Raw genomic sequence first — 19,772 nt, 5'->3', positions numbered from 1 at the left:
TAGACTAGACTATAGACTAGGCTATAGACTAGACTATAGACTAGACTATAGACTAGGCTATAGACTAGACTATAGACTAGACTATAGACTAGACTATAGACTAGACTATAGACTAGTAGTTAGACTAACTACTAGACTAAACACTAGTCTAGTCTATAGTCTAGTATATAGTCTAGCAATTAGTCTACTTTAAATTCTGGTCTGTAGTCTAATCAATACTTTAGTATATAGTCTTGATGAAATAGAATATAGTTTGGATTACACTTTTGTCTGGACTTTGAAATATACATACATATGTATATACATTACTCTCCAGCCCGATAGATTGTAGAGTATTCTATTGCCCAGACTATAGTCTATTCTTTGGTTTCGTCTATCTCATTATTTCAGTAATTAAAAATATTGTTTACTTGACAATAAATATATTTTATCCATTATTTACCTGAAACTTAAAAAAAATGCGGCAACCTCAACCCTTACCAAACCCATATCGTATTGCAATTAACAAAACCAAATTCCCAATCAAGGAAACACATAAAAAATAAAACCATTCCAAAAACCAGTAATTGTTAATAATGACACTGATACTAATTTGTAATTAAAACTATATGAAATAAATCAATTAATAAGCTTTATTTATAACGGACGTACTACCAAACACTTTCATATATAATTACTCTAGAGGGAATTGAATTTCAAAAATAAATTTCAGTCTTTCAAGGATACAGACAACAAGCAAGTGTTTTTTGGTTCTCTTGTTTTGGGGGGGTTAAAATAAATAGAACCTTGAAGAAAATGCCTTTAAACAGTAAAACGAACAAAAAAGATGCTGAGAAAAAGTGTTCTAGCTGGTGGAGTTGTTTACATGCGGCCATAGATGATACATTTTGGGAGTATACCAGACGTACGAGAGTAAGTGGTATCTGGTTACTGCGGAGACATCGTACAGAGGGTATATCGAGGTGGGTTGAAGGATTTTTTAGTTTAAATTAGTTTTTTAAGTTTTGTAATGATTTTAGATGGTGCTGGTCTTCAGTGATGATTATTTTATTCCTATGTGGAGTTTATTTATCCCTGGCAGCTGTGGTTGAAGTTCTATTCTTATCCTATATTGAATACTATATCAAATGATTTACCCATTACCGATGTGGCCTTTCCGGGGGTGACTATTTGTTCACCCAAAGTGGTGAATATGGAGCGTGTTAGGCGTTATATACGAACACTGTAAGTTGTGGTTTAAAATGAAAAAGTTTTCCAAATTCCTTATAACTTTCTTTATTTAGAGATATACCCGACAAATATAATATCGAGGAAGTGGCCGCTGGTTTTGAATATCTCAATGCCTTCACCGATCAGGGCTGGACGGCGCCCAATAACAATAATACTGCCTATGAAACTACCGATGCTGTTTTGCGCCTCAATAATGTTACTCTCTATGAGGCCGCCATGCAGGTCTGTGCCAGTTGTGATGATTTTGTTAAGCGCTGCTTTTGGGGCGGTCATGAATTCCCCTGTCGTCAAAATCATGAATATTTATCTTTTATACCCACCACTTCTTATCTGGGACCATGTTGTTCGTTCAACTATAATCCTCGTAATCAGTCCTATGTACCCTTTTCCTCTAATATTTTCGGGGTCGATGGTGGTCTTATGTTCATTGGAGTCGAGGGTTCGGAACGTAATCTTTCTACGGGTTTAATCGTGTTGGTCCATCATCCCATGGATTTTGTTACCGAGTCCACCACCTCAGTTACCATTACCTCAAATTCGGAAAGTTTTGTTGAGATTTCTCCCACCGTGCAAAGCTCCTCGAAGGAGGTCTTAGAGTTATCCGAACGTAAGCGTGATTGTTTAATTTCAGACGATGTAGCTTTAAGTAGTTATCGTCAGGCCTCCTGTCTGGTGGCCTGTCAAAGTCAACTCATTATGCAGAAATGTAAATGTCAACCTTATCATTTGCCCAATGGCAAGGCAGAGTATGAGTGTAAACTTAACGATTCCATGTGTTATTCGGATGAGTATGGTTAGTTATTCCAAAAGAAAAGTATTTTGAATTTCTAATACGAAAACATTTTCAGACACTTTTAAAAGCGCCAAATGTGATCAATGTCTGCCCAATTGTTATGATGTTACTTATTCGACTTTGGCCTATAAAACGGATCTGTTGCTGCATAATTATTCTATTAGTTCTTTGTAGTAAGTGATGTCTTGTTGGAATAGAAATTGTTTTTTATTTTGCTTCAAATTTATTCTTATAGTTCCTATACAAACTTTACTAAGGACTCATTTATTGTCCGGGTTTATTTGGCCAAACAAGTAGTACCCGCCATTCATAAGGTCACCGTCATGTCTTGGATTGGTTTGTTGTGTATGTAATTTACATATAAGGATATAGGACAGCATAAAACCTGGAAATTGGTCTTTGGATCAGACCATATAGATCAGTCTATAGATCAGTCTATAGATTAGTCTATATACCAGTGCATAGATAAGTCTGTAGACCAGTAAATAGATCAGTCTATAGACCAATCTATAGATCAGTCTATAGACCAGTCTATAGATCAGTGTATAGAGGGGTCTGTTGACCAGATTAAAGACTAGTCTATAGACCAGTCTATAGATCAGTCTATAGACCATTGTATAGATCAGTCTATAGACCAGTCTATAGATCAGTCTATAGACCAGTGCATTGATCAATCTATAGACCAGTCTATAGATCAGTCTATAAATCAATCTATGGACCAGTCTATAGATCAGTCTATAAATCAGTCTATAAATCAGTCTATAGATCACTCTATAGACCAGTCTATAGATCGACCTCTAGATCACACTATAGATCAGTCTATCGCCCAATCCACAGATCAGAACTAGACCAGTCTATAGAACAATCAAAAAATCATTTGTTTCTTTCTTGCAGCTGACTTAGGTGGCGTTTTCAATCTTTGTCTGGGCCTCAGCATGGTTTCGGTGGTGGAATTTTTCTACTATTGTACTTATCGTTTGGCCGTAAACTTTAAAATGCGCAAAGTTTTAATGCAATAAAAGGATCAGAAATCGTTCTTAAAAGAAATAATAAAACATAAAATATTAACTAAATTATTTAAAGAACCTCAATTCTTTTTCTTTTTATTCTTGACAATTTTCAAAGAAGATTTTCGTTTTAAAGCTTTTTTGGAGTCATCACTAGCATCTTCAGTTTTACTTTCTTTCTCCTCTTTCGCTTCCAATTCTTCTTTGCTTTCCTGTTCTTCCTCCTCCTCATCATCCTTTTCAGTGTCACTAAATTCCAAAAAAAAATCATTTAAATATTTTCTATCTTTTGTACTTTTCTCATTGGACTCACCATATCGTTTGCATATTCTCAAACATATCCTCATATTCTTCATCCTCCGATTCTTCTGCTTTAGAGTTTTTCTTTTTCTTTTGTTTGGATTTAGTCTGATCTACATCCTCATCATCTTCAGCTTCTTTATCATTTTCATTTGAATTAGGATCTTCCAAAGATTCACGTAAGAGTACACGAGAAGCTTTAGACTTAACATAACATTGATACAGTAGCACACAAGTATCGGCATGATGTACACGAACATAACGATCCAAACAGGCGGTAACCAGATGTTTGCCCGAAACATCCAAATAAACATCACTAAGACCGCCCGTAAAACCTTTGTAAGTATGAACGAAATTCTTCATGCGGCGTATATCAAAGGCCTGGATGGTTATAAAAGGAAAAATTAGTTGCAATTTTAGTTTTATAGAAGAAATTTATATTTTCTTACCTTCATGGCTCCCATAGTGGTGCCGGTATAAATATAATTTCCTCTGGCTGTTAGGGCAGTAAAACTCATTTGATCTTCTGTGGCATACAACTGAACCGGTCGTCTCTGCTTGCGTGTATCATAAACACGCACATAACCATAACGTGAACAGGTGGCCAAGACATGAGGCGAGTCTATGAAACCCACATCACTATCCCACACCGGCACCTCCAGTTGCAAATAGTCATTAGGTAAATTTTTCGAAGAAAACACTTGTTTACCTTCGGCCGCCATATCCAAGACTTTTAAGTTATTTTGTCTACCCTTACCACCTATGGCCACTAAATTACGTTCTACCGAACACTGTCTCAAATGAGCCATATCATCACCCACTTTGTCTAAAGAAAAACCATGTAAAGACGAATCTACTCCTTCCTCATTAACGGGCAAACATTGTAACTGGCCATTGCTAAAACCAGCCACTATACTATTATCAAAACGTGCCAAACCCACTACGGGAGCATGTTCAAAATCCACACAATATTGTTGTTGATCTGTGCGTACCGAATGGACTTGTACGGTCTTTTGATGACGTCCTATTAAAATTTCCGATTTATTTTCATTGGCAAAGGCCAATGCGCTTATGCGGGATTCTTTAGTTAATTCGGATAAATTTTGTAGATTTCTCTGTTGGAAAGGATTCTCCTGGTAGGCTGGTGTTAGCTCTGTAACAAAAATATTAATAATTTTTGTTTTATTTGATTGGATTTAAAGAAAAACTTACTTTTAAAGGAACCTGTTTGAGTGCCCACATAAATTTCATGATTTTCTATATAGTTCGGATTTTTAACATTCGCTGTGGTCCACTTCATATTGTCTGCCTTAGATTTTTACTAATTTTTAAAAAATTTATGAAATTTCCCGAAAAAACAATTGTTAACGACTATAAACAGAGAATAAAATACACGTGCTAAGCTAAGAGCAGCAAAAAAACAAACAGCTGTTTACTCTCTCTTGTTTATAAAATCACTTAAAACAACTAAACACAGCCACAAACAAGGTTGCCCAACAAACACTTAAAAACAAAGTACAAGTAAAAAAATCGCCAAAAAATAAAACACAAAAAATAACTGAAAGAAATAAAAATAGATATTAAAATGAACAATTTCAAGTACAAAAAAACTTTTAAAACTAAAATTCTTTAAAATAATTAAAAAAAAGTATTTATTTTGCTAAACATTTCCTTTGTTCTTCCTTGGTATGATATGGCATCACCTTATTTAGCGAATGTAAACACAGCTGTTGCTTAAAAACAAAACAAAAATTTTGAGAAATCCTTTAACTAAAATTACAATTTTTAAAAAATTCCTTATTTAAACCACAAATTTTGGCCTAAAATATGTCTTTAACCAAAGTTCAAGATGCCTCCTTAGTATTCCGACACCTAAATGGTTTAATAAATGTCTATAAACCGGCTGGCATGAAAGTGAAACATGTTAAATCTGCAATTTTACATAATATTTGTCGAGGTAAGTCGCAATTTTTATAAAAAGCTAACAGAAAACCTTTACAAATTCTACAATTACCACAGATCTAAATGACTTGGACTCTAACAAAGAGCCTGAAAGGCCACAAACCCCTTTACTGGAGTCAGGAGGAGCAGCAGATCCCATTTTACGCAAAATAAACAATTTAAATTTAGCGGAAAGTGTTTTGAGCACCGGTCCACGCTATGAAATAGAAGATATACGTTGCAGTCCTGTGGCCTCTTTGGGTGTACACACCAGTGGGGTGTTATGTAAGGTTTTACGAAAACAAAACTTAAAAACATATTTTTAAACATTTCCCATCTTTTAGTATTCGGCCTCAATAAAGGTTTAAGGCAATCCATGCGCATCCAACGTAATCGCCCGCTAAGAGCCTATCATGTTACCGGGCGCCTGGGTATAGCCACTGAAACACATTTACCCGATTCTCATGTTATTTGCAAAGCCAACTATAGGCATGTTCAAGCAGATCGCCTAAGTGCTCTGGCCTCCTCCCTACAAGCCTCCCATCAACGTAAAATGTTCGAGCTGTGTGGTGTGGATATGCAGTCACAGGCAGCCTATGAAATAGCTTGCAAAGGTCTTATCCGGCCGGCCAATAATAGTCAACCTGTTATTTATGGCATTAAACTGATTGACTTTCAAAAGCCTAACTTTACTTTAGAAATACATGCCATCAATGAGACGGAGGCGTATTTGGCCACATTAATCAATGAAATTGGCATAGAATTGAAATCGGTGGCCCACTGTTCCGCCTTAAGATGTATACGACATGGTAAATTTGGAGTGGAAAATGCTTTACTGAGGCATGGTTGGAATTTGGCAGGAGTGGTGAAAAATATGCGCGAACAAAAGGAGGTGTTGGAGCAGTATCCATTCCTGTTGAAGCAGGATAAAATAGAGTTAAGGAATTGATGAACAAATAAAATATTTATTGTTGAGTTTTTTTTTTAAAGCAAGGAAATGGAAAGTTTCATTTTTCAATTGAGTGGAATGGAAGATTTTCTATAGAAAATATTGTTGAATGGAAGAATTTCTTTAGAAATGTTGTGGAGGAGAAGTTTTTCTATAGAAAATGTTGTGGAAGAGAAGTTTTTCTATAGAAATTGTTGTGGAAGAGAAGTTTTTCTATAGAAAATGTTGTGGAAGAGAAGTTTTTCTATAGAAAATATTGTGTAAGACAAGTTTTTCTATAGAAAATGTTGTGTAAGACAAGTTTTTCTATAGAAAATGTTGTGGAAGATAAGATTTTCTATAGAAAATGTTGTGGAAGACAAGTTTTTCTATAGAAAATGTAGTGTAAGAAAAGTTTTTCTATAGAAAATGTTGTGTAAGTCAAGTTTTTCTATAAAAAATGTTGTGTAAGTCAAGTTTTTCTATAGAAAATGTTGTGCTGAACAAGTTTTTCTATAAAAAATGTTGTGTAAGACAAGTTTTTCTATAGAAAATGTTGTATAAGACAATTTTTTCTATAGAAAATGATGTTGAAGACAATTTTTTCTATAGAAAATGTTGTTGAAGACAATTTTTTCTATAGAAAATGTTGTGTAAGACAAGTTTTTCTATAGAAAATGTTGTGTAAGACAAATTTTTCTATAGAAAATGTTGTGGGAGATAAGTTTTTTAATAGAAAATATTGTGGAAGACAAGTTTTTTACTAGAAAATGTTGTGGAAGACAAGTTTTTCTATAGAAAATATTGTACTGGATAAGTTTTTCTATAGAAAATATTGTACTGGATAAGTTTTTCTATATAAAATGTTGCGCTGGATAAGTTTTTATATAGAAAATGTGGTAGAAAAGGAAAATTTTTATAGAAAATATTTAAAAACTAAAATTTTAAGAGAAATCCCATTTGTTTATATAGAGTTCTTTTCCAAAATTTTCTTAATTGTGATCATTTTGTTTTCATTCAAACTGCGCCTGCGTTATTTTTCGAAACAACAAAAATTCTCTGTGGGAGTGATCTCTTAAGATCATTTTAACACATTTTCCTATTAGTTCTACTTTATTAGTTCTTGTGTGTATATAGCGGCCATTCTAAAAAGTCTAAAAATATACTCCCTCACAAAAATAAAGAAAAATTGTAGAAATTTTCTTTAAAAAGTTAATAATTTATAAAAATTCAAGAAATTTTATTGAAATTTAAAGAAAATGTCTGATTCTAGTGATGCATGTGCCGTGTGTCAAATACCGGCCAAACAAGTTTGTTCCGCTTGCAAAATAGTCAAATACTGCAGTGCGGAACATCAGCGCCAGCATTGGAAGCAGCATAAGAAAGAATGCCGTTCTTTTCGCATTGACAATGATGCAACTTTGGGTCGTTATCTATTGGCCACAAAAGATATTAAGGCGGGAACGGCTATATTCGCTGAAGCTCCTTTGGTAGTGGGTCCCAAATGGTATTTAACGGAAAAAGAACAAGAGGTGCCGGTTATGCCCTGTGTGGGCTGTTATACACCCTGTCGTATGGCTGCCTATCAGTGTCCCAGGTATGTGAGACTTTGGAAAATTTTGAATTTATCAAAAATTATTTGATTTTATAACTGCAGATGCCATTGGCCTTGTTGCTCTCCCGACTGTGAGGGTTTGTTGAATCCCAATTTACATGCTTTAGAATGTTGCATTCTAATGCTGGGTTCTGGTCCTACTTCGACGACAGATATGAATGCTTTAATGGATTATTATCGTTCGGATGCTTTGTTAGTTTTGAAATGTTTGATATTACAAAGACAAAATCCCAAGAAATGGCAAGAACTAATGGACATGCAGAGTCATGAGGAGGATAGACAGGGCACAGAATTGCATGAGTAAGTAATTATCAGCTAAAAACTGTTTCCTTAAAGTAATTCTCTTTCCAAACTCCCAGAGATGCCGAACAACGCATTGTCTCCTATTTGCAGCGTAACTTTTTGCAACCTTTAAAAGCGGTGGAACAAAAATCCAAAGAAAAACATTTGCCGGAATATGATAGCGCCATATTACATCGCATATGTGGCATAATCGAGACCAACTATATGTGCATTAGTTTGTCTTCCGGCCTAGAATTGAGCGGTGTTTTCTATACGGCCTGCATGATGGAACATTCTTGCCTTCCCAATTGTTATTTTCAATTTGATCAGCGCAATGGTTTCCGCATTACGGTTATTGCTGGTCGTGACATTAAAAAGGGTGAACATTTAAAGATTATGTACTCGAATATGTTGTGGGCCACACAAATGCGTCATGAACACTTGATGATTACAAAACATTTTCGCTGCAGTTGTGAACGTTGTCATGATCCCACGGAGATGGGCACAAATTTCAATGCCTTGCGATGTGTGGGTGATGTTGGTGTTGATTGTGATGGATTGCAGTTGCCCAAGGATCCTTTGGATAGTAAAACCGATTGGTTGTGTAATAAATGTCCAATGGTTATCAGTGGAGAAGAGGTGAATTCATGGGTCTAACGTAAAAAGTTTTTCTATAGAAAATGTAGACAAGTTTTCTATAGAAAATGTTGTGGTAGACAAGTTTTTCTATAGAAAATGTTGTGGTAGACATGTTTTTCTATAAAAAATGTTGTGGTAGACAAGTTTTTCTATAGAAAATGTTGTGGTAGACAAGTTTTTCTATAGAAAATGTTGTGGTAGACAAGTTTTTCTATAGAAAATGTTGTGGTAGACAAGTTTTTCTATAGAAAATGTTGTGGTAGAGAAGTTTTTCTATAGAAAATGTTGTAGTAGATAAGTTTTCGTATAGAAAATATTGTGGGGCACAAGTTTTCGTATAGAAAATGTTGTGGAAGACAAGTTTTTCCAGACTATAGATCAGCCCATAGTCCAGACTATAGATCAGTCTATTGTCTACACTATAGATCAGTCTACAGTCCAAACTATAGATCAGTCTATAGTCAAGACTATAGATCCGTCTACAGTCCAAACTATAGATCAGTTTATAGTCCAGACTATAGATCAGTCTATAGTCCAGGCTATAGATCAGTCTATAGTCCAGACTAAAGATCAGTCTGTAGTCCAGACTATAGATCTGTCTAGTCTATAATCCACAATATAGATCTGTCTGTATTCGAAACTATAGATTTGTCTATAGTCCAGACTGTAGATCTGTCTATAGTCCAGACTATAGATCTGTCATTCTATAGTTCAGACTATAGATCTGTCTATAGTCTATACTATAAATCTGTCTAAAGTCCAGACTATAGATCTGTCTAAAGTCCAGACTATAGATCTGTGCAGTCAATAGTCGAGACTATAAATCAGTTCATAGTTCAGTCTAGTGTGACTAGACTGACTAGTTCATATAGACTAGTCTGTAAACCTTTTAATTTCTATCACTTTCTTTTCAGGTCCGTTACCTTTTAACCCAAATGACCGAAGAAGTTGAATCCCTGTTGGCACGCAAACCCACGCTCAAACAAGTCGAAAGTCTTATCGATAAATTGTCTACATTTTTGCATCCAAATCATTATCATATGTTCAGTTTGAAGCATTCACTCATTCAACTCTATGGCAATGAATTGGGCTATAAAATGCAACAATTATCGGAAGAACAATTAAACAAAAAACTAACAATGTGTCAGGATCTATATGAGATTTGTCAAAAGTTAGATCCCTACACAATACGTCTCTCCATATATGTGGGTATAATTCTATATGAAATGCATACTGTTCTGCTGGAACAAGCAAAACGTTTAAACAATCAAAAAGACGAGGAGAAGAAGCTTTATTTGCAGGCCAAGGATCATTTACAAAAGGCGGTAATGGTACTGGAAAAAGAATTGGACAATGTGGCGGGTAGTAAGCTAAGTGATCGTGTTAAAAAGGCTTTGGAATATGTGGATATTTTATTGATTAAAGTTTAATGGAGAGTGTTTAAAGAAAATAAAATATTTATAAATTATATATAGTATATAAAAACCTTATTTAGATCAGCAGCGACAAAAGTGTATTTATATAGTTATAATTTATTATAAACAGAGTCAATATTTTGTTGTTTTTGTTTTTATAGTAGAATACATAAAATAATTTTTTGTTTGTTGCACAAATTGTTTGTTTTAAATAATTAATTAAACATATCAATGGGATCTTGTGGAGCATCCAAGTCTCGGTATTGGATGATTTGACGATATTCATTACCAGGTCTAAAAATATAAATGACAAGAAGAAAGAAATAAGATTTGATAAAAATTAAATGAAATTATTAAACTGGACAGTGGCAATACAATAAAGAGTTTTTTACTTTATTGAATGGAGAGATCAGTATATAAGCCGGACTATAGATCATTTTCTAAACCAGACTATATATCAATCTATATATAGGTCTATAGAACAGTCTATACATCAGTCTACAGTCCAGACTATTGATCAGTCTTTAGTCTTGTATATAAACCAGACTACAGATCTGTCTATAGTTTTGTCTATAGAGCAGATTGTAGATCAGTCTATAGTATAGCGAGACTGTAGGCAAGACTATATATCAATTTATAATCGCATCTATAAACCAGACTCTAGATCAGTCTATAGTCTCGCCTATAGACCAGACTATAGATAAGAGACTGATCTATAGTATGGTCTATAGGCGAGACTATAGACTGATCTATAGTCTGGTCTATAGGCGAGACTATAGACTGATCTATAGTCTGGTCTATAGGCGAGACTATAGACTGATCTATAGTCTGGTCTATAGGCGAGACTATAGACTGATCTATAGTCTGGTCTATAGGCGAGACTATAGACTGATCTATAGTCTGGTCTATAGGCGAGACTATAGACTGATCTATAGTCTGGTCTATAGGCGAGACTATAGACTGATCTATAGTCTGGTCTATAGGTGAGACTATAGACTGGTCTATAGGCGAAACTTAGACTGATCTATAGTCTTATCTATAGACCATACTATAGGTTAGTCTCGCCTATAGACCATAGTCTGGTCTATAGGCGAGACTATAGACTGATCTATAGTCTGGTCTATAGGCGAGACTAAAGACTGATCTATAGTCTGGTCTATAGGCGAGACTATAGACTGATCTATAGTCTGGTCTATAGGCGAGACTATAGACTGATCTATAGTCTGGTCTATAGGGGAGACTATAGACTGATCTATAGTCTGGTCTATAGGGGAGACTATAGACTGATCTATAGCCTGGTCTATAGGCGAGACTATAGACTGACCTATAGTCTGGTCTTTAGGCGAGACTATAGACTAATCTATAGTCTGGTCTATAGGCGAGACTATAGACTGATCCATAGTCTGGTATATAGGCGAGACTATAGACTGATCTATAGTCTGGTCCATAGGCGAGACTAGAGACTGATCCATAGTCTGGTCTATAAGCGAGTCTATAGACTGATCTATAGTCTGGTCTATAGGCGAGACTAACCTATAGTATGGTCTATAGATAAGACTATAGATCAGTCTAAGTTTCGCCTATAGACCAGTCTATAGTCTCACCTATAGACCAGACTATAGATCAATCTATAGTCTCGCCTATAGACCAGACTATAGATCAATCTATAGTCTCGCCTATAGACCAGACTATAGATCAGTCTATAGTCTCGCCTATAGACCAGACTATAAATCAGTCTATAGTCTCGCCTGTAGACCAGACAATAGATCAGTCTATAGTCTCACCTATAGACCAGACTAAAGATCAGTCTATAGTCTCGCTTATAGACTAGACTATAGATCAGTCTATAGTCTCGCCTATAGACCACACTATAGATCAGTCTATAGTCTCGCCTATAGATCAGTATATAGTCTCCCGTATAGACCAGATTATAGAGCAGTCTGTAATATTATCTATAGACCAGATTGTAGATCAGTCTATAGTCTGTAGATGACTCTATAGTTTGACCAATCGGTCATTCTTAATACCTCTCTTTAGTCTCCTTTATATTCTCACTTGTCCTGTTATATCTTCGTTTTCTTTTTCACTACATTTCCATGTAGTTTAGGTTTTTTTGGTTTTATTTATTATTTTAATGAAATATTATTATTAAAGTTAGTTTATTTTGCTTCATAACACTACACTATTGTTATTAATATTAAAATATTACCATTACTATTAAATATTTAAAAAAATAATTGTTTGGAAATGAAATTTGTTTTTTAAAAAATAAATTTTCTCTAATTAAATTAAAGATAAAAACAGTTAAATGGTACCACACATTACAAGAGAAAAAAAAAGAAGAAAATTAATAAAGTTTAAACAAATTTACAGAAAATCTAAAAGTTAAATAGAACACAAACACGGCCGGTTGGTCAAATTGTTTAAAAAAAAGTGCCGATTTATAGTTTGGAAAACATTTTCTACTTTAAATTTTATAGATAGATAGTAGTAGGAGCCACACACAGACACAAAAACACCATCATTAACAACCAACTTCTATTAAACATTTTCTTTTCAATTTAGTCGAAAATATCAAAATTGGCTGGAGCATCCAAATCATGATAACCGATTATACGACGTTGATGTTCTATGGGCAATTCTCTGTAAAAAAGTTTACACACAAAAATAATAATAATAGTAATAAAAAAGTTGTTCTTTTTTTTAGAAAATATAGTTTTAGGATAAAAAAAACAGTTTAGATTTTAAAATAAATATTAAAGAAGCGTAGACCCAAAAATAGCAAATAAGAGAAGGATATCCTATGGAGAAATTTCCTAATTATCAGATCAGTCCATAGTTCAGACTATAGTTCGAACTATAGATCAGACTATAGTGCTGACTATGGATCAGTCTAGAGTAGGGACTATAGATCAGTCTATAGTCCAGACTACAGATCAGTCTATAGTCCAGACTATAGATCCGTCTACAGTCCAGACTACAGATCAGACTATAGATCAGTCAGTAGTCCAGACAATAGATCAGTCTATAGTCCAGACTATAGATCAGTCTATAGTCCAGACTATAGATCAGTCTATAGGCCAGAATATAGATCACTCTATAGTCCAAACTATTGATCAGTATATAGCCCTGATTATATATCAGTCTATAGTCCAGTCCATAGATCAGTCTAATGTTCAGACTATAGATCAGACTGTAATCCAGACTATAGATCAGTCTATAGTCCAGACTATAGATCAGTCTATAGTCCAGACTATATATCAGTCTATAGTCCAGACTCTAGATCAGTCTATAGTCCAGACTCTAGATCAGTCTATAGTCCAGACTCTAGATCAGTCTATAGTCCAGACTCTAGATCAGTCTATAGTCCAGACTATAGATCAGTCTATAGTCCAGACTATGGATCAGTCTATAGTCCAGACTATAGATCAGTCTATAGCTCAGTCTACTGGACTATAGATCAGTCTATACTCCAGATTATAGATCAGTCTATTGTCCCGACTATAGATGAGTCTAAACTCCTGACTATAGATCAGTCTCGTTTATATACAGTATTACAGATCAGTCTTCAGTCTCGTCTATAGTTCAGTCTATAGATCAGTCTAGATCAAACTGTAGATCAGCCTACAGTCTCGTCTATAGACCACACTAGAGATCAGTGTATAGTATCATCTATAAACCAGATTAAAGATCAGTGTATAGTATTATCTTTAGACCTGATTATAGTCTCGTCTATAGTTTATATATCGTCTATAGCCTCGTCTAGCGATCAGTCTTTAGTATAGCCTATAAAGCAAATCTAATCAAACTTCTTAAGCGCCCTGTTCAACATCTTATATAACTTTCACCATTACTTTAAGCAACTTTTGTTTTACATGCATTAAATATCTAACTTACTTAACTGCTACACCCTCCTCCAAAAAAAAATTACAACAAACAAAATACAACTACATTACAAAAATTTCAATGACAAATATTTACCTGCGTCCTGGACCACCAAAACCCCGAGCACCACGTCCTGGTATCATAAGAGGTGGTGCATAAGCTGCATAGGGTGGTGCGTAAGCGGGTGGATATACAGGTGCTCTGTAACCTCCACTGGATTCCGACGTTGTACGTTTATTATTACCAGGATGTTCTGGTAATTGTGGCCTCTTGGGATCCTTAAGATAATTATTAAAGAATTCAACTTCTTTGCGCACCTCTTCAACCTTTTCGGCATGTTTATTGAATATATGTTTGCGTATAAATTCGGGACCTTTGAATTTCTTGCCGGACAGGGGACACAACCATTTGTCTTTAGCCAATTCTTGGGTATTGGCTTGAATGAATTTCTCTACTTCGGCTTCGGTATCTTTGCTGCCAAGATTTTTCAATTCTTCCTCTTCGATGGGTGTGCTCTTGGCAAGGAAAGTTTGCATTTTACTTTCGAAATTTTTAATATAATCTTGCATATCGTTCTGAGAAACTTTAGCTGGTGGTGGACCGCGAGCGTGTATAATGCCACAACGATTGGGCATTTCATCTTCATAGGGATACTCACAGTGATTGTAAAAGTCTACTGAGTGTACAATACGCAAATATAAGATAAGATTGTCGAGTACTGTTAGCAGCTGAGGATCTCTTTCGATGGCTTCTCCTTCCGAGTCCTTGTTGTCACCCGAGATTCCCAAAAGTTCTTCCTCTTCGGCGGAGGCTTCTTCGATTAGGAAATCGGTAATGTTTTGCAAAACAGGATTATTAGTTTTGAAACCATACGAAGAGGAAGAATTGTTAAGCTCGTTATTGGCATCTGGGGCTGTTGAGGCATTGGCTTCGGTGGCGCTAGAGGCATTTTCTTCTTTATTTTCTTCCTTTTCAGCTTGCTGTAAGTAGCACAACATTAAATATTGTTCAATAATTGTTCTAGATGCTATTTTAACTTACCCATAACTTAAATTTCTCATCCAAATTCATTGCGATTTTAGCACACAACTTAATGTCTGCTCGTACTATGGTCTTGTGTGCGGTCATGCCATTTACAGGTCTTACTCTACGACTTAGATCACGATTGACGATGGCTCCCATTTCACAATCACGCAGACGTGTATTATTTAAATTCCAACAGATTTCTTTGATGTTAACATCACGTTTGAAGGTCACCCAGCCTCGGCGATACCAGCGTCTTTCTACCAAAGGATCGGCTATAGCTACACGTAAATAACCATCGAATTTTTGACACACCGCCTCGATTTCTGCCTTGGTTATGGAGGGTGCCAAATTACGCAAGAATATGGAAGAGGTGCGATGTAATGCTCTTGGTTGTGGTCCATCCTTAACCTTGTCCAAATCTATAGTTTCAGGTTGTTCTTCATCCTTGGCTTTTTCTTCTTCTTCCAATTTAGCCTCTTCTTTTTCTGCTTCCTCTTTCTTTTCCTCTTTGTCTTCTTCTAAAGAAGTATCTGCACTTTTATCTTCAGATTTTTCTTCACCTTCTAGTTTTTCAGGTTTTTCTTCTGCGTCATTTGTTAAGGCTTTACTTTCGGTTTCTTCGCCATTTTCTTTAACCTCTTCTTTATCCTTAGTTTCTTCATCATTTGTTACCTCCTTTTCTTCCTTTTTCTCTTCGGAATCTTCCTTTTCTTTCTCCTCTTCTTTGTCTTCCTCCATCTTTTCTTCTTCCTTTTTCTTGTCTTCCATCTCTACATCATCTTCTTTTTTCAAAGATTCTAAATCATATTTACTCTTAACCTTTTCATCATCCTCATCTTCACTACTCGACGATGAACTGCTAGAATCTGAATCCGATGACGAGGAAGATGACGAATCCGAACTAGTTCTTTTACGTTTTATAGATTTCTTCTTTTTCTCTTCGGATTTCTCTTTGGCTTTTGTTTTAGCACTTTCCTCATCATTCTCCTCTTCATCCCAATTGTCTTCATCATCTGATCCCTTCTTATGGCGATTAATGGGCCGTGGCGAAACACATTTTGGTTCGTCATTATGTTTCTTTTCCACCGATGTTATAATGACATCATCATCATTGTCGTTTTTCTTGTCAAAGACACGTTCTGGATACGAGGCTTCTTTCGGCTTTTCGTCGAGTATTTTAAGATCATCATCGGTACCGCCTTCGAGTTTAATGACCACCGTGTCTAAAACACGTAATAGAGGTTCAGTTTGTGTGGTATCCACGGAAACTTTTTCGATCATGCCACTCTTTAGCAAATCATCGAAAACCTCAACGCGTCTCTATAAGAGAAGGGAAAACAGTTTGCTTTTAGTATAGTCTATAATCTAGTCTGTAGTATAATCTGTGGTATAGTCTAGTCTATAGTTTACTCTATAGTATAGACTAGTCTATAGTGCAGTTAATGGTCTTATCTAGTCCACAGTCTAGTCTATATTGATGTTTTCTACTTACCTTTAGGAAATTCAATTGTTCCTCCTTACGTTTAACACTATCCACAGGATGATATTTGTTCTTGAACCTAAACGCCGAGAAAAAAAGAAAAACAAAAAAAAATAGAAAAAGAAACATTAGTTTTCATAAAGAAATAAAGTCTTAAGCCATTTATATAAAATATATATCGTTATATAATAAATTGTTCACGAAACCAACGTTGCTCAATACCATTCGTTTGGAAACACACAGCTAGCTCCAGTTTTGTAAGTTTGTTTTAACAGCTAAAAATTATCTTTTTTTATAGATTTTTTTGTTTGTAAATTAATTAAACTGAATTTACCAAATCTTACCTTTACATATACCGAAATTATGTTCAAGTTAATAGACGTTACGGAAATTTATTTAAACGATTTTAATAAAAACGCGGTTCAAAAAAAGTAATTTAAACACACTATGGCATTGCTCGCCAAGTGCAAAAACAAATAAAACAAAAGTTAGAAGTAGAAGATAAAATATCATCATTTAATCGTTTATAATACAACGATTTCTGTATGATAGTGATAAAAGTTAGAGCAGCACATGGATTCTATATAAACAACAACAACAATTTTTGGGTAGTAGGTGTTTTGGTTGGTTGGTTGGTAGTAGTAGGTAGAGTGTAGTATAGAATCTTTGTCTTTTGGGGGACATGTGCGCTTTGCTTTTCTTTCATTAAACAACCATCCTAGTTATGTAAGTATATATAAGTGTGGCTGAGGTGGCAGACCTTAAGGACGCCATTCTTAAATAGCTGTAGAGAAAAACTTAGTTTTTAAAAAAACACAAACAATAAAATTTGCATAAAACAAATAATATGTTTTTTTAAGTATAAATATAATTAAAAAATGGTAAAATGTTTAAAAACTTGTAATAAAAAGGAAAAAGTTGTAAAGAAAAGTTATAATTAAAAGCATCATTATAGCAAAAACCAGGTGTAGGTGTTAGAAAAAGGTAGAAAATTCCAGATTGATTAAGAAAATTTGTATATTTTCCATCCTTTTTACACCTAAAACCTGTTAAAATGATGCCGCCAATTAATTGGCTTAAAGATTTTCCTTTTTTTTTTTTTTTTGTTTAAAGTATTTGGCATCTTAGACTTACCATTCCTCATCCTTATGGGCCACAAAGAATTCATTTAATTGTTGACGCTTAAATTCCAATTTATATTCATTGTATTTGCGTAAAACTTCAGTATCCGAAATGCCATCATCTTGTGTATCCAAGAATTGTTTTAAAGTCATCATGGCGGGTTGTGTTTGTAGATCGGTATTGGCAGCTGACTCACGCGAATGAACACTATGGGAAAGAGCCGCACTATAGGCACCATGTAAACCATGGGCAGCATAATGTTCATTCCAGGCATGCATAAGATAAGGATCATAGGCTAAAAATTGCAACAAAAACATGTTAACACTTTACGTTTGACTTTTTTTTAGTAAAACTTACGTCCAAATCTGGGATTTCCTCTTAAATCATCACCCCAATCTTGACGCATACGTTTAGCTGGTGGCATTTCTCGGCCGGGTGAACCGTAGCGGTCACGGGGACCACGAAAATCTCGGTAATCGGAACGTGCTCTACTGGCAGCTCCTCCTCTAAATGGATTACCTCTAATAAAGAAAAAGTGTTAATTTGTTTAACTGTTCTTGTTTAAGAATATAACAATATACCAACCTTTCCGGCCAATCATCACGACCACCGCCGCTGCCGCCACCACGCCTATCATCACGTCTTTCAGAACGATAACTATCCCCCGAGCTGCGTTCGCCACGGAATTTATCGCGTCTCTTGCGATCGTACTCATCATCGGAATCAGCCATTGTCTTAAATATAAAAATTAAAAATAAAATTAAACAAATTGCTTAAAAGAAGCCACGCATCCAGGTGAAAGTGTCTGCGGGTTAAATTTCCACAAAAACAAACATAACCTCAAAATTTTTTTATTTATTAAAACAAACAAATAAACTAGAAATTATTTAAGAAAACACAAAACAACTTGTTAATTGTTTAATTAGAATCCTTATAATAAAATTTATTTAACTTTAAGTCTCTTTAAAAGCCGCAATTATGTTAATTTTTTGTATCAGCCACAAGAGCAGCCATTTTTTTTTTTCATACAACTTCTCGAACTAATCAGGCTTGTTTGTTAATGTTGAATTTCTTAGCTTTTTGTTTACTTTTAAATATATTTTTATTTACACTAATCAAATTTCATTAATAAACTGTAGTTTTCTTTAATTATTAGTTTTTAATACCTTTTTATTTTATTAGAAAAAACACAAATGAAAAACTAATAGGTGACGCGCTTTTTTTTCTTGCTGCAGTTCAATTTATTTTTTCTGTCACTTTGAGGAGTAATGATAAAATATTAAACGTTACCAGATGATTACTCTTGTTCAAATGCCATAATATAGCAATGCAACACTGTTAAACTATAAAAGCATATGGCAACCTCTTGAATGTCATGCAAAATAGCGGGAATATTTTAGTTAAGAAAAGAAAATACAGAAAAATTGCAGAAATAACCATAAATTTAAGAATTTTGTGAAATTTTAAAGAAATAAATAAAGTAAATTGTTAAAAAAGTGTGGAAATTAAGAGTAAACAATATAGTTCATTGAAAATTAAAAGAAATTTGAAAGAAATCACGAAAATATAAAAGCTATTGAATGAAAACGAAACGCAACTGCATCCGGTTAAGGAAAATTATAAAAAAAATTGTTAAATTTATAAAATTTTAAGAAATAAATAAAGAAAATTATCACAAAAGTGTGGCAAATAAGAAATTACAAAATTGTTTATAAAAAATCAATAGAAATTGGTATGAAATCTTTAAAATATTGTAAATATTGAAAGAAAATCAAAAGCAAGTGGCTCCGGTTACTGAAAATGATTAAATTTGTAAAATTTCAAGGAATAAATAAAGAAAGCTGATATAAAAGTGTGTAAATTAATAGTAAACAAAATTGTTTACTTAAAAGCAATAGAAATTGGCAAGAAATCTTGAAAATTTCTAAGTTAATGAATGAAAATGTAAGGCAAGTGCTTCTGTTACCAAAATGTATAAAATTTTGCAGAAAAGTTTAAAATTTAAGTAATATTATTGATATAAAAAAGTAAATGTGTTGAAAATGTTAAAAGTATTAAGTTTTTTTTTTTTTTTTTTTTTGAAAAATAGTGTAAAAAAGTTTAAAATTT

The 19,772-nt window shown here is 34.2% G+C and overlaps 5 protein-coding genes across 7 annotated transcripts; 3 read left to right on the top strand and 2 right to left on the bottom strand.

Moving 5' to 3' along the window:
• Positions 1-795: 795 nt before the first annotated feature.
• Positions 796-3,049, top strand: LOC119615034 (pickpocket protein 28-like). The gene is given in 7 exon segments (XM_037971115.1): positions 796-962; positions 1,020-1,080; positions 1,082-1,224; positions 1,284-2,023; positions 2,079-2,196; positions 2,259-2,368; positions 2,918-3,049. Coding segments are annotated over 7 exon segments (1,464 nt in total). The 3' UTR covers positions 3,043-3,049.
• Positions 3,050-3,087: 38 nt separating this feature from the next.
• Positions 3,088-4,755, bottom strand: LOC119615037 (WD repeat-containing protein 74-like). Its single transcript, XM_037971120.1, has 4 exons — positions 4,543-4,755; positions 3,780-4,483; positions 3,344-3,711; positions 3,088-3,279 (listed from the first exon to the last, which is right to left on the bottom strand). The coding sequence occupies exons 1-4, from the start codon at positions 4,628-4,630 to the stop codon at positions 3,111-3,113; spliced, it is 1,329 nt and encodes a 442-aa protein (XP_037827048.1). The 5' UTR covers positions 4,631-4,755; the 3' UTR covers positions 3,088-3,110.
• A 228-nt stretch (positions 4,756-4,983) lies between these two features.
• LOC119615038 (mitochondrial mRNA pseudouridine synthase Trub2-like) lies at positions 4,984-6,269 on the top strand. The gene is made up of 3 exons (XM_037971121.1): positions 4,984-5,287; positions 5,350-5,556; positions 5,616-6,269. The coding sequence occupies exons 1-3, from the start codon at positions 5,158-5,160 to the stop codon at positions 6,218-6,220; spliced, it is 942 nt and encodes a 313-aa protein (XP_037827049.1). The 5' UTR covers positions 4,984-5,157; the 3' UTR covers positions 6,221-6,269.
• A 1,034-nt stretch (positions 6,270-7,303) lies between these two features.
• LOC119615036 (SET domain-containing protein SmydA-8-like) lies at positions 7,304-10,337 on the top strand. Its single transcript, XM_037971119.1, has 4 exons — positions 7,304-7,796; positions 7,857-8,114; positions 8,174-8,735; positions 9,650-10,337. Exons 1-4 carry the CDS (start codon positions 7,459-7,461, stop codon positions 10,163-10,165), a joined length of 1,674 nt encoding a protein of 557 aa, XP_037827047.1. The 5' UTR covers positions 7,304-7,458; the 3' UTR covers positions 10,166-10,337.
• Positions 10,338-10,339: 2 nt separating this feature from the next.
• On the bottom strand, positions 10,340-18,988 carry LOC119615035 (serrate RNA effector molecule homolog). Of its 3 annotated transcripts, none has more exons than XM_037971118.1 (8): positions 18,830-18,988; positions 18,249-18,397; positions 18,021-18,184; positions 17,676-17,958; positions 16,554-16,620; positions 15,077-16,381; positions 14,132-15,015; positions 10,340-10,444 (listed from the first exon to the last, which is right to left on the bottom strand). In XM_037971118.1, exons 2-8 carry the CDS (start codon positions 18,392-18,394, stop codon positions 10,366-10,368), a joined length of 2,928 nt encoding a protein of 975 aa, XP_037827046.1. In that variant the 5' UTR covers positions 18,395-18,397; positions 18,830-18,988; the 3' UTR covers positions 10,340-10,365. The 3 variants fall into 3 exon arrangements, 2 of the variants coding, with proteins under 2 accessions (XP_037827046.1, XP_037827045.1); XM_037971117.1 differs by lacking the exon at positions 10,340-10,444 and adding an exon at positions 12,268-12,793; XR_005232381.1 differs by lacking the exons at positions 10,340-10,444; positions 14,132-15,015 and adding an exon at positions 16,886-17,325 and having other exon boundaries at positions 15,762-16,381.
• Between the last annotated feature and the right edge of the window lie 784 nt (positions 18,989-19,772).

This window comes from Lucilia sericata, unplaced genomic scaffold (genome assembly GCF_015586225.1).
Source record: "Lucilia sericata isolate MDLA Ls3-8-SP2 unplaced genomic scaffold, ASM1558622v1 Contig003907F_arrow, whole genome shotgun sequence".
NCBI lineage: Eukaryota > Metazoa > Arthropoda > Insecta > Diptera > Calliphoridae > Lucilia > Lucilia sericata.
Note: the sequence above shows the minus strand (reverse complement) of the source record. Positions and strands in the feature narration are given on the sequence as shown.

Coding starts and splice junctions, on each gene's coding strand:
- LOC119615037 (XM_037971120.1), bottom strand. CDS start 4,630: ATGAAGTGGACCACAGCGAATGTTAAAAATCCGAACTATATAGAAAAT. Junction 3,712..3,779: donor CCACTATGGGAGCCATGAAG/GTAAGAAAATAT, acceptor ATAACCATCCAG/GCCTTTGATATACGCCGCAT. Junction 3,280..3,343: donor GAGAATATGCAAACGATATG/GTGAGTCCAATG, acceptor TTTGGAATTTAG/TGACACTGAAAAGGATGATG.
- LOC119615035 (XM_037971117.1), bottom strand. CDS start 18,394: ATGGCTGATTCCGATGATGAGTACGATCGCAAGAGACGCGATAAATTC. Junction 18,185..18,248: donor CGTGATGATTGGCCGGAAAG/GTTGGTATATTG, acceptor TTTCTTTATTAG/AGGTAATCCATTTAGAGGAG. Junction 16,621..17,675: donor GCCCATAAGGATGAGGAATG/GTAAGTCTAAGA, acceptor CTCGGCGTTTAG/GTTCAAGAACAAATATCATC.
- LOC119615038 (XM_037971121.1), top strand. CDS start 5,158: ATGTCTTTAACCAAAGTTCAAGATGCCTCCTTAGTATTCCGACACCTA. Junction 5,288..5,349: donor TTTACATAATATTTGTCGAG/GTAAGTCGCAAT, acceptor CAATTACCACAG/ATCTAAATGACTTGGACTCT. Junction 5,557..5,615: donor ACACACCAGTGGGGTGTTAT/GTAAGGTTTTAC, acceptor CCCATCTTTTAG/TATTCGGCCTCAATAAAGGT.
- LOC119615036 (XM_037971119.1), top strand. CDS start 7,459: ATGTCTGATTCTAGTGATGCATGTGCCGTGTGTCAAATACCGGCCAAA. Junction 7,797..7,856: donor GCTGCCTATCAGTGTCCCAG/GTATGTGAGACT, acceptor TTATAACTGCAG/ATGCCATTGGCCTTGTTGCT. Junction 8,736..9,649: donor TGGTTATCAGTGGAGAAGAG/GTGAATTCATGG, acceptor CTTTCTTTTCAG/GTCCGTTACCTTTTAACCCA.